The sequence below is a fragment of the Aulostomus chinensis genome, chromosome 7 (genome assembly GCF_037954235.1).
Source record: "Aulostomus chinensis isolate RoL2024-O1b breed Wild chromosome 7, RoL_Achi_v1.0, whole genome shotgun sequence".
NCBI classification, from domain to species: domain Eukaryota; kingdom Metazoa; phylum Chordata; class Actinopteri; order Syngnathiformes; family Aulostomidae; genus Aulostomus; species Aulostomus chinensis.
Window position 1 is genome coordinate 20,161,336 of NC_141326.1, and position 12,497 is coordinate 20,173,832.

The following is a 12,497-nucleotide window of genomic DNA, read 5'->3' on the forward strand; positions in this document are numbered from 1 at the left end:
AATAAAGAAAGAGAGGCCTTGTCATTGGAGTAGCAGCGGTCATAGGCCTGCTGGTAAGCAACAATGAGCTAGCAGCCTGTATTGTGTGGCCTAGATACATGATGCCTCCTAAGGCACACGCTGGAGGCCTGCACATATAAGGCCGTGGAGTGGAAGCTATTTTGGGAGGACAACTGCCAGTGCAGTCAAAGATGGAAGTGTTTGAGCCATACGCTCCCTTTCCATCTGTCATGGCTCTCAACAGGCAGCAAGCAGCCTGCTGGACTGAGCCAGATGTTTATACTACCCCTGGCCTAGTTATCACACTCACACACACACACACACACACACACACACACACACACACACACACACACTCTGAGTGACACAAGAGGGAGAAACACCTCCATTACACACTGCTACACAAAAGAAATATTCAGCTGTTGTTGAGACTCGAAGCACTCATTCACTCAGAAATGTGCTTTCTTTTGTTGGGATTGCACCTGGACGTTTGGACCACGGATGCTGGAGAATGGAGAACATGAAGAGTCTGACAGTGCACAAGTGTTTCCAGAGTCATTGCTTTTCACTGAGTAGACGTAGTTTTAATAATTCCTAATTCGACAATCGGGGAAAGTCACATCTAACTCATCTGCCCAGGCCATCACACGACTATTCCGGGTATTTCTACAGCACATCAAGAGGAACGTTTGTGCGGAAGCCTAAAAAGGTCGAGCTTGTACTTGCTTTTTAAATGCTTACCTCAAGATCTCAACTTGATTATTGTAATTTCAAGACAGCTAAGCTTGTGCTCATGACAACAGGTTAATGTGCCCTGTAACCCTGATGAGATGATCAACCACGAGAACGACTTGATCGGACAGTTTTATCCTAAATCACTTGCTCCAGTTTTCATGCCGTCACCATGACACTCCTGATCTCTGATAAACACGAAGCTACATGTTACATGCTACAGTATCATGAGAAAAAAAGCTGAGAACTCTAGTAGGGACAACAGCATTGATAGAAGTAGCTTTGTGTCTCTCGCTGTCATTTAATACTACGGTACATTTGAAAGATTCTAAATGTTTTGGCCACTTCGTATTAGCTGGTAAAATATCATTTCTCAGCTTTAAAAAAGTTCTGATAAAGAACGGGAGACACCTGCAGTCTTGGATCACGTAGGCTGGCGCACAGCATCGTTTCTTATAGGGTGACCATAATTTGATCACGGAAATCCAGGACATTTGGCCCGGCAATAAGATACTAAAGTCACTCAAAGATTCTCAATCATTTCAATACATTTAAAGTGTGCCTCCTCTGTACGGATAGAAAATTGTTTTATCACAAAATAAAAAAGGAGGTGAAATCAGGACATGTGCTGGTGAAACATGAAGTTTGGTCACCCCAACTTCTTATCCAGTTCTAGCACCTGTGTCAGGTTCGAGATAACCACCCAGGCTGCAAAGCTCCACCTGCAGAGCCCTTCATGTGAGCGAAAGTCACGAGCACACGTAGTGTTGCGTAGCGTGGCACGATGCCTCGAGGAACACGGTGAACCAGTGACTCAGCTTGTGTGCGTCAAATTGCTCAATTTGACTGGAGAGGACATTGTGAGACGGCGAAAGACAGATTACCATCAGCAGGGCTAAGTCATTGTTCCCTACAACGTCGGCAGTTATGTCCTGTTCCACGTGCTATCGCTGATCTCCTCATAATAATAAAAAACAAAAAAACCACAAAAAAAACCAACCCTAAACACACACACAGGGCATTGAGAAATACCGCTGTCGGGAAACTGATTACAGTGTGTACCGTGACTCAAGTGTGTCATAACCAGACGTCAGATCTAACAAACACCGTGCACCGTGAGCTTTATTGTCACCAGCTGGGATCCACAAAGAGAGAAGGGAGAGAAAGAGCACTTGTGTTATTAATGGGAACAAGAGAGAGACCGGAGCCACCTGTGAGGCGGAGAGCCGTAGCAGCTGTTCCCCGGTATACAGCCGAGCCTGTTTCTGCTCAGGCTGACTGGCTGGCACTAGTCCCGGGGGGAGTTCTCGTATGTGTGTGTGTGTGTGTGTGTGTGTGTGTGCAGAAACATAGTTCTCACTTTTAAGGTTGCAAGTAAGACATATAAAGACTATTTTCAATGATAAGCATTAATTTGAGTCGGTCACCTTAAAAAAAAAAAACATGTACACGTGTGCAGAATACACGCACATTGAGTACCGTCTGTTTAAGAACACTTCATTGTAAAAATGTCTGAAAAGTAAAACAAAAACATCCATTTGCTGTTTGAGCATGCAGGTGAGGAGAGGAGAATTTTCAGTATGAGATAACATCAGCTTTTTTGACCAATTTAGTTGTACTACATGGGGATAACAAAAAAAGAAAAAACTAAATAAATACTAATTCTAGAGAGGCAGAAGTCATCTGATTTAATTTATAATCATTTAGGAAAAAATGCAATTTAAATGATTAACTGATTATCAAACTAGGTCAAGATGTTCTATCAACTCATAATCCAAGGGCATAATCGTGGCTATCATCAAATACTACACAATAGCAATTCTGGCAGCTAAAACTAACATCAATACTTGTAGGATTCCTAATCTAAACCCAGGATAAACACAGTGAAATGCTGGGAAAAGAAAGCTGGAATACTGCAACTGTATAGCCACACATTACTGGGAATATGGAGATTTGTTACTGGGAGGAACTGGAATGATATAAAATGATATAGACACAGTCTCCCTATCAGCTTCTTGTCATTTATGCACCAGTGGAATTATAACAAATATCAGGCGATCAGCCTCACTGAGGTGGAATGATTCTGAGGCCTAAATATTCATATTTAAGTAGCTCAATGGTCATTTAAAACCTATATATTTGTGTATTAGTGCTGACTGGGTAAAATGTTGTTGTAACGATACAATAAGGTGCCCAACAGATTAAATAAGCATCAAACATTTGTAAAAATGAATCATTGTATTATTTCATTTCCACTTTGCCAGATACATGTATTAAGATCATCTCATCAGTGTCCATTTCAGATCAATATCAAATGTTACAAATACAGACAAATGAGGCAGATCGCATCTCTCTCCTAGTGTCTGTTCCAGACATGAGAACAAGTTCCTGAAGCTTGAATAATCACTTGTCAGTCAATTCCTGTATTGCAGTCGAATGCCTTAAGTCTCCCCTAAGAACTGGAAAATCGTACTACTCGTACTGAAGAGGTGGACAATATAAAACTTTAAAAATCAGTTTAGACAACAATTATCGTTGTGGGGATCTATTGGATGAGTCGAGGCTGAACATTGGACCGGCGGAGGTTTCCCAAGGCTAAAGCTTTTACTGATCACTTCTGGAATCTACAGAGATGTTTCTCCTCAGCCAAGGGGTACAACATCAAGACAATAAATGTAAAAATGATATACAAAAAAAAAAAAAAAAAAAAAAAGAGCAGCAAATTATAGGTGGTGCTGACATGCAGATCATAACAACAAAATACTTGCACATACACTGAAGGTGAAAATTAACTATTCAAATCAAGCACTGTGAGAAACGTGACTGAGGTGAAGAGAGAATGGTGCGAGGGGCGTGTCTGATTCACTGTGCCACCGCATGTACAGCTTGACCGGCGTCTTCGGCAGCCGCCTGGTCTGAGGTATCCCTATCTGCTGCAGCCATTACTGGACCCAAAGTCTCAGGATCTGCTTCATCCAGTGTAGCAGTTTCTTTGCTCACATTTTCTGATGCAGCGTTATCGGGGGCCTCCACATCCATCAAAGCCCCGTCCGTGATGACTGCTTCTACAGAAACTCTGTCCCTCGCTGCCGTCTCCACAGCAGCTTTGCATGTGGCCGCGCTGTGTGAAGCCACCTGCTCCATCCTCTCCACATAGAACAGGATGTAAGCCTTGGCCTTCCTCACTGTGTCCTCATTGGTCAGAGTCACCGTGCTGTCATTGAAGTGGTACCAGCGACCCTCGTGGCTGCCATATGCTGTATAATGCCCTGATCCGACCCTGCAAACACAAACACGTCTGAGCTGATCACATTCTTCTGTCTGGCATCAAATGAGACATTTACTGCAGCTGCTGAGGTGAGAGGGACATGTTCAGCCTCAGCTCGCAGCAGCACATCATCGCCGCTTAGAGGTCAAAGGTAGAACTGCAGCACACCAATGAAGTAAGTCTACTGCCTTTCATCCTTCAGTGGCTGCATTAATTTTTAAATTGGAGCTGTGACTTGCAAATGATCCAATTTGTTTATTTAGATCATAACCATATATCTTGTGAAACCCCACGAGGGCGACCAATCAAGGACTAATCATTATTATGGAGGGTGTCAGGAAGCATCCCTGGCACTCTGCCATTGGGTTTGGGCATTATCATGGATGCAAACCAACACATGACCGTAGAGGTTCCTTGTCTGTAATGCAGCTGTCAGATGTGTGGGACAGACAGAGGAGACACTGGACTACATCTCCCATTCAGCATGAACACGGTGACAACAGAGAGATGTCCAGGAGTTGGTGGCCAGCTAGCTCCTGGCTAGTTCTGACTTCTCAGCTGCTGCATGTCCTCCAGTCAAGGAGGATCCCGTATCAGAAAGAGAGGCAGCGTAATTCAGGATGATGAGCCTCGACATTTTCAGTGACGAGCACTAGTGGAGAAAGTTAGTCTGGATTCCTGTTAGATATATGAAGGTTTTACTGTTGATGGGACTTTGAGAAAACAATCAAACTGTAAGCATGAAAGATGAACTCACCCAGAGCCATGATGCACAACGATGGCAACAAGGTCATAGAGACAGCTTCCTGGTAACAGGTTCTCTGGCTGCAGAGATAAGAGGACAGGATGGGAATTCATCTACTACTGGGTACTCAAGTCCACCAATCCACACCCACGAAATATTTACACCTCACCTCTCAGGTTTGTATCACTTTCAAAATGTCACAAGCATAGAAGTTGGTAAGTAATTACGAGGTTGGATTGATCATCTCTGACAGATCTTTTATGCAAATACACACGACCCAAAAATTATATGTCAACTGATGCAGCAAAAAAAAAAAAAAAAAAGAGGAACGTGAAGCCACCCCAGCCACTCCTGCCCTTCTCCAGGCTCTCTCATAGCATACTGTAGTAAAACAGCACCCTCTAGGTCTAGCCTAGTATATCACATTGAAAGCCCTCACTAAAACAATTGTTGACACGCTTTCTTGAGCACCTCATATTCTCTCGTATCCAAGAATCGAACGCGGTGAAACAAGTGTGTTTCCGTGTTATCGGGGCACAGACGAAGGTATCATGCAGGGAATCTATTGCCTTCACGCTGGCCTGTGCTGCACCTAGACAGCCCAGCTGCCACATAGCACTACTCATTTAATACCTTCATTTCTTTTCTTATTAAAATAAAGACATGGGGGAGGAAAAAAAAAACCAGCTCTCCACATGATTAATCAATGTGTCGACAGCAGAGGCCGCCAGCACTTTGTTTGCCAACAAGCCGAGCAAGTTCTTTTCTTTGAACACAAATCCATCATCAGCCGACGGTCTAAGTGGGGAATTATTTTACTAAAATGCTGACTATTAAATTATATCAACATTTCAAACAGTCTATTCTTCACGCCGCCTGCAGCTGCTTTTCATCAGTGTCATTACAGCTCACCGTCATATTTCAAGTGCTGAACAAACGCTTGTCGTGCGTCTGGCTGAAGATCTTTCCATAGCGTGACTATCGTCTGGACGGCTCTTTCAAGTTACCAAACGGTACCCCATCATTATGAAGGCCTCATTCCTGACGTGCTTGTGATATTGTGATGTTCTCCACAACTGTGGATGATGTAATGAGACTTCTATTGTGACCGCTTTAAAAAACATGTTTTTCTTTCTGAATCATCCATACAAGACACAAATAGGCGAAAGGTTTACTATTATGCATCAAGTATACGGCATTTACTGCGAGTCGGATTACGGCTCTAAATTCCACAGTTTTAGGGTAGAGTACTGGATGGCATATCAAGTTTAGAGTACATAAAAGTTTTTTCATCTTGACCCTATGGCTGACGTGGGCATTGTTGACCTCTGACCCGTGGTGTTTCTGTGACCTGCTAATGCTAAGTATCCATGACTGTCCCTCAACTTTGTCCAATAAAACTACAGCATGTCATTTTAATGTAATTATTATTACCTCCACCAAGGAGGATTTGTTTCTGCCCACATTTGATCTTCTGTCCGTCTGTGAGCTGGTTTGCACTAAAACTACTGGGCCAAGTCTCACAACCCCTGGCAGTGGTGTGTAGCGTGAGCTGGGGACAATCCTGTTATAGCTCAGGTCACATCTGTTTAACATCGTGAAAAACGGCAGTTCTTCTGCTTCTTGGCAGTGATGTGCGCTATAGTTCCTAGAATTCTAGTTCCTTGTGTGTTTGTCTGGTTTTTTTTTTTTAATTCATTAATGAGAGTCCTGGAATGAATAATGTTTTTGGTAACCTCTGACCTTACCTCGAGTAGATAGCCCTTCATGTCCAGGCCTTTAAGGGGAAATTCCACAAAGGTATCCACTTTATTTCTTAAAAAGGCAGTCCAGTGGAACCTTTTCAAGTGCAGACATAAAACCTACAAATTGGAAACAAAACGTCCTAATAAACCAAACACAACACATTTGACCCAATAATTTGCTTTTATAGAAGAACAGTCAGAGAATTCATATGTTACACATTTTTCTCCCTCCAAGTGGTTCATTTACCTTTGGAAGCTTCTGGATCCAGAACTTCTTGGTAGATTTCTGCCGTTTTCTACACTTGTGGCAATAGTACAGCTCGGTTTCATCGAGCTCTTCCAGGTCAGTGAAGCTACGCAAACAGTCTAAAACAACAGCAAACTCATGAGTTTGGCTTACAGCTGAGAGACAACTGCGTCTTTCAGCGCGTGAAAAGATCTTACCACGCAAGGTGCATGTGGGTCCTGGCTCTTGGTCCTTAGCCCTCTTTTGTCTGAACTGGCTGGGAATGTCCAAAGACAGATCTAAGGGACAGAGAGAGGAGGTGATCATTATACCAACATGTGTCTGTCTATATACACACACGATACAGTATTATAGTGTCTTATTATGATCATTTTACCAAGAAATGGGTCAAACTTCCGGGATTCTGTTCCACATATCAAGCAGTTGACTTCATTCTGAAGAAAACCACCAAAATTAGACGTGACTACACTGGCGGTTCCATTTCTGCGGCGAAACAAACAAACACAAAGAGGGTCATTGCTAAATGTGCAGAAAGCCAAGCAACAGAGAATGTAAAGAACATCTTATTGCACATGTGGAAAAATATTTCGTGACGAGTCGAGACAACATAGAGGCCTGGAGAACAAATATCCAAATATCATTTGATCTTCAAGTAAAGAGTACCCAATTCTTGAGGAAATAAAGTAAATGTCTGGGGGCCAAAAACAAAAACCAAGAACAAAATTTAAACTAAATCTATTTAACTATAGAGGTCATTAACAGGCCTCAGAGCAGAGAACGTGTCTTAACCTGCTGAACCCATTTTTTTTGTTTTTAAATGTCCTCAGGAGCCGTTCCAGACAGAACATCAGCCATCACGAGTACGAGATGTTTCATGTCAAAGATGTAAATGTGACCATATTTTCATATTTGAGCTCCCTTTTTAGTGAACAAAAAAAAAAATGACGTGTTTCACTTCAACTTCAAATTTAATCTTAATTGGATTTTGATTTCATATACTGTTGTTTTACTTATTATATTAAATAAGATTTTAAAATGCTGAGAAACAGCATTCGTTCTTCCTGGCTGTCCTAAGAAAGACAGACTCGGCCTCACACCCAGTCTGAGAACTTGAAACCATGTACGAATAATACAAAATGAGAACAAAAAAACAATTACCAGCATGGCAAAATGCAAAGCCTGCAATCATGGGTGATGTCAAGGAAACCTGATATGAATACAATTGTGAAGAACTTGCTCTGGACAGACATATTGATAGATCGATTGATCGATCGATACAAAACTGGATAAACAAATAACCGATGAATTGTACAGTTAAGCCAGCTTACATGCAACATTTGCCCTCTGCGGTGGAGAGTCTGACTCCGTCCTGAGGTGAGACTGGGTGAGCCGCCCCGTTCCGACCATACTGGAGCTCTCTGTGGAGGTGGTCCAGCAGGTAACGCATGAATTCATGGGCATCCTGCTGCTGGTAGCCCCTGGATACACAAACACAACTTTAGATGACTATAACATTCATGACAGACAGATGAAGTCAAACTAAGAGTCTAGACTGCATCTGTGACCGTAATCTCTAACGTTAAAGCACAAGGAGAAAACAAAAGGCTTAAAGTATTTAGAAGTTAATAAAAGGCATTCGTCTGCACATTGTTGATTTACCTGAAACTTGGCATGATTTTCCATATAGCATAAAATAAAGAGTCCGGACTGAAGGCGGTCTGGTTGCCTTGCCAGAGGGAACAAAGGGTTTTCCTGAACTCCTCCACCAAAGACCTGTTTAATTCAAAGCAACCCTGTGATTAAGTTTCACAACGTGGCACAAACAACATCTAAAGCCCATGTAATACGCTAAGTATTTGGCAAAGAGAAAGAAATTAGCGTCTGACCACCACTACTGCAGCATTTATAACATAAACTGTGCAGTTCTGTTTAGCTAACAAACGATCTTTGCAGTTTTAAAAGAGCTAAAAACCTTTCCTCATTAAATGCAAAAATAAAAAGCACAATCTGCGTTTTCGCTGCGCATTTTTCAACATTGCATGGACTGAATTTTATGGCTTGCAATAAACTACAATTCAACACAACACCACCACAAATCACAGCACTGTTGTGTTGGTGTATACAGGGTTATTTATGTGGTCATTCTAGGATAAACTCCAATCTGTGCACAGCTCAGTTTGTGTGGTTCATGCTGTTAGGGGTGAGGAAAAAAAATTCCAAGCAGCACTTATCTTGATCTATAACTATAATACAGTTGCTGAAATACATATCAGGCTATAAGTCCTTCCTCCAGAAGAGGACCTTACACACTGTTGTCCCCTTGGCTGCGGGTGTGGTACATCCTTCTTCCTGCTGTCTTACCACTGCGCAGAGCCACTGCGGGCAACTCCTTGAAATAACAGCTGAACTGCTCTATGTTGCTGTGAAGGAAACACAGGATTGGTGATGATGGCGACAGGTAGGATGAGCAGGCAGAATTACCTGTGAGCGGGACATTTACTCTGTCACTCACGTTAGGAATAAAGTAAGAAAAAAAAAGGAATAGAGTAAGATATTTCCTTCTTCATTCGCTAACAGTAAAACAGATGTATCCTGACTGCACATGAATCAGTATTGTTTCACATGACCGTTGGCTATCTCAAAAATCATGTTGTTGGGTTTTTATAACTTTAGATTCTGAATGTTCCCTCATTATCCAGCAGCCTTTGCATCTCTTATCGTGTAATTATCGCTTTATAGAACTGCCATTAAATCGATTGGCTGATTGAGTGATTTATTTCAAATATGTAACCCCCCCCAAAAAAACAGCAATTAAAATACAATTGAAAAAGAAAAGAAAAAAAAAAAGACTACGAATTCCATCCGCACACACTTCAGCATCTTGTTTTATATGTGCTAAAAAGTAGGGGGAAGAGGTCAAGTGAAAAACCTTTACAATCGATCAAAGCCTAGCAAAGTTACACTTCTCTTTGCTATGATCACTGTTTTTGATTTGACTTGCTTACAGAGCCAGTCCTTTCAGCAGCTTATCCAAATCTTGTAGTTCCCCACCAACATGTAAACACGGACTCTAAAATCCTTTTTCAAATCACTGCGCAACAGCGACACCAGTAATATAAATCTAATCCCCTTGACTGTGCCCCAGACTGTATTAATAAAGGATGACTGCTCCTGGGGCCCTGTGTCTACGGAGGCAAAGCTACTGAGGCATGCAGCAAAAACCCAGTTAGCCACCCACATACCTCTGGTCAGTGCACAAACCTACCTGAGGGACTGCAGGATTGCATTCATGAAGCAAGTGTTGCCTAAGTTCCTCAGGCCTGTGGCACCTAGCGCTGCCCCGTCCTGGCAGAGACAAGCGATATGCAGATTATGTTCCAAGGGAAGCAGAGTAAAAGGCAACTTTTAGGAAGAATATTCAAAAGGCATCATGCTAGTCACTTGCTGCAGAGCTCTATAAAAACTGGAACGTTCTACAGTGGAGCTGCTAATTTTGCTTCTAAAGACAACGGAGAAGTTGTATAATTTTTAATGTTTACGTTGTCTTTGAATGTTTTCTTGTCCAGAGCCGGGCTGTCCTGAAGCTTTCTTTTCCTCTGTCTGTCAACGATGTGTGCTGAGCTGGAGGAGAGAAAAGAAATAGCCGTTTTTTTGCTTGTATCTTCCAGAGTCGACTGTTTTTTTCCTTGGCAGATGCATCTTAACTTGGCCTTTAAGGTCCAAAACTGTCAAGATCTAAAAAAAATCATAATATAATCATTCTATTTGAAAAAAATAAAAAGTTCATGTGCAGTGAAGGAACGTTAACAGTGACTGGATCTTTACGGACTCTAATAACTTATGTTTTGCTTTTTTGTTTTAAGTTAACAGTTTTTTTTTTAATGTTTGCGTATGTTTTCAGTTACCACGACTTCAGGAGCATGGATCACACACATTAATCAGAAATTGGGATTCTAGTTTTCATTGTGTTAAGGATATAGATAACCAGATTTCTCTGTGTTCCACAGAAACGTCATATCCTCAAAAATCACAACCTCGATGCTCATATAACTGAGATACTATTGGTCATGTAAATGCAAACAACCAAGACACTTAATATTTACACTTACTTTTCCAGGCTCTGGAGATGTTCCCTCACCTTCTGCACCTGCCCAAGTTTGGTATCATTGACAACGAAGTCATCGCATCTGTAACTGTAAAACCACATCAGTCACTGGCGCTGATTCTGATCCAGGATGCAACTTACTAGTAATGGTGAGGTGGAAACTTGAAGCCCATACAGCATGTCCACAGAGATATTTTAACTACAGTTGCCACATCTGTGCTTATGCAGGGTTGTCACTGGAGATCACTCACCAAAACACACTGTAGTTGCTGGAGTCCATGCAGACCGAATGATGAGATTTCTCTTTCTCCTGTTTCTCACCCTTCTTTTGGCTACTGCTAGGAACTTGGCTCTCTTCAAAGTGTTTCTTTGCATGTCCATTAACATACCTATAATATAAAAGAGAACAGCAATCAGAGCTTGTAGCTTTGACTCCCTTAATACTGTCAACAGAGCAACACACAAATCGCGCTATGTGAAGGACATGAAGATGACAATTTGCCCCCCCCCAAAAGCAAGTTACTGCAGCTTTCACACTGGGTCTCTTCTGACACAACATTAATAGAATGTGCACCAGTGTACGGTGGTGCTCTTCAACCTGAGCAGGGTTAATCACTTTATGATGGCTACAGTTCCTGCACACAGTTGTGGAAGATCAGAGAGTACACTATTGGGTTCAGTACAATAAAATATGCGAACCCAAACCCCTATGAAGGGCAGACCCCCACATCGGTAATAGACCCGAGCTAAAAGAAGTCAGCAACTGACTCGACATGATCATGAGATGCAGCTGAAAACAAACAAACAAACAAACAAACTACTGAGTGGACCGTGCTAATATTCCACCATTATTTTGTCAAAGATGGACGTGTCAGTTAAGGCACTGTCGTACAGATTTTTTTCAGTTCTTATATCAGTAAGGACGATACGTGCCTCCGTAGTTAAGTTATCGAGGATGTGCATCTGCACCTCAGAGTAGATAATAAAACTTACCGTCCACAATGGACCATGAGACAGGTGAGGCAAAGCCATGGACTCTTATTAGATCTGCAAACTGAAGAAAGGCGGTCTTGCATTGAGATTCATATCTTTACAGTGTAAAAGACAACGTACTGCTGCTATCTGCTATAGCTGGGGTCACCTCTCCTAGAAAAAGAGTCGAACTGTGGTGTTATATGTGTGTCTATATGATAACATTCGCTTCACTTACCGTGGCAGCACCAGGAGGACGGAAAACCGTTAGGGAACCTGGAGGAATCGATCGCAAAGCTCACGTTTGAGTTCAGATGAGGGCACTCCATCAAAGCTAAATAAGCTAACGTTAGCCAACAGTACAACAACAACGGTATGGGATCCGGTCTGCTAACAATAGTTAGCCAATTAACGTAAACTAGCTAGCTCACGTTAGCCGACCAACTACTTCTGATTGCGAACCCACGTTTTCCTGTTTTTGCTAACGCAACAACGCTTAGAAGCTAGTGTATTACCAACGTAATTTCAGGGTGAAGTGGAATATAGGAAAGATATACAACACTCTTCCCACCCTTTCATATTGTAAGATAAAATTGTAACGTTATTTTTACACTTAATGACTAAGAACGTTTACCACAAACAAATGGAAATAACTTGAGGAAATGACGTACATCTGCCGGCTC

At 42.0% G+C, this 12,497-nt stretch overlaps 1 protein-coding gene across 1 annotated transcript; it reads right to left on the bottom strand.

The window, feature by feature from the left end:
- Window positions 1-2,225: 2,225 nt before the first annotated feature.
- usp3 (ubiquitin specific peptidase 3) lies at window positions 2,226-12,484 on the bottom strand. Its single transcript, XM_086209053.1, has 15 exons — window positions 12,053-12,484; window positions 11,836-11,896; window positions 11,094-11,231; window positions 10,847-10,930; window positions 10,277-10,358; window positions 10,003-10,082; window positions 9,044-9,157; window positions 8,397-8,510; window positions 8,066-8,215; window positions 7,114-7,220; window positions 6,935-7,015; window positions 6,738-6,856; window positions 6,494-6,607; window positions 4,758-4,825; window positions 2,226-4,012 (listed from the first exon to the last, which is right to left on the bottom strand). Exons 1-15 carry the CDS (start codon window positions 12,141-12,143, stop codon window positions 3,595-3,597), a joined length of 1,821 nt encoding a protein of 606 aa, XP_086065179.1. The 5' UTR covers window positions 12,144-12,484; the 3' UTR covers window positions 2,226-3,594.
- Between the last annotated feature and the right edge of the window lie 13 nt (window positions 12,485-12,497).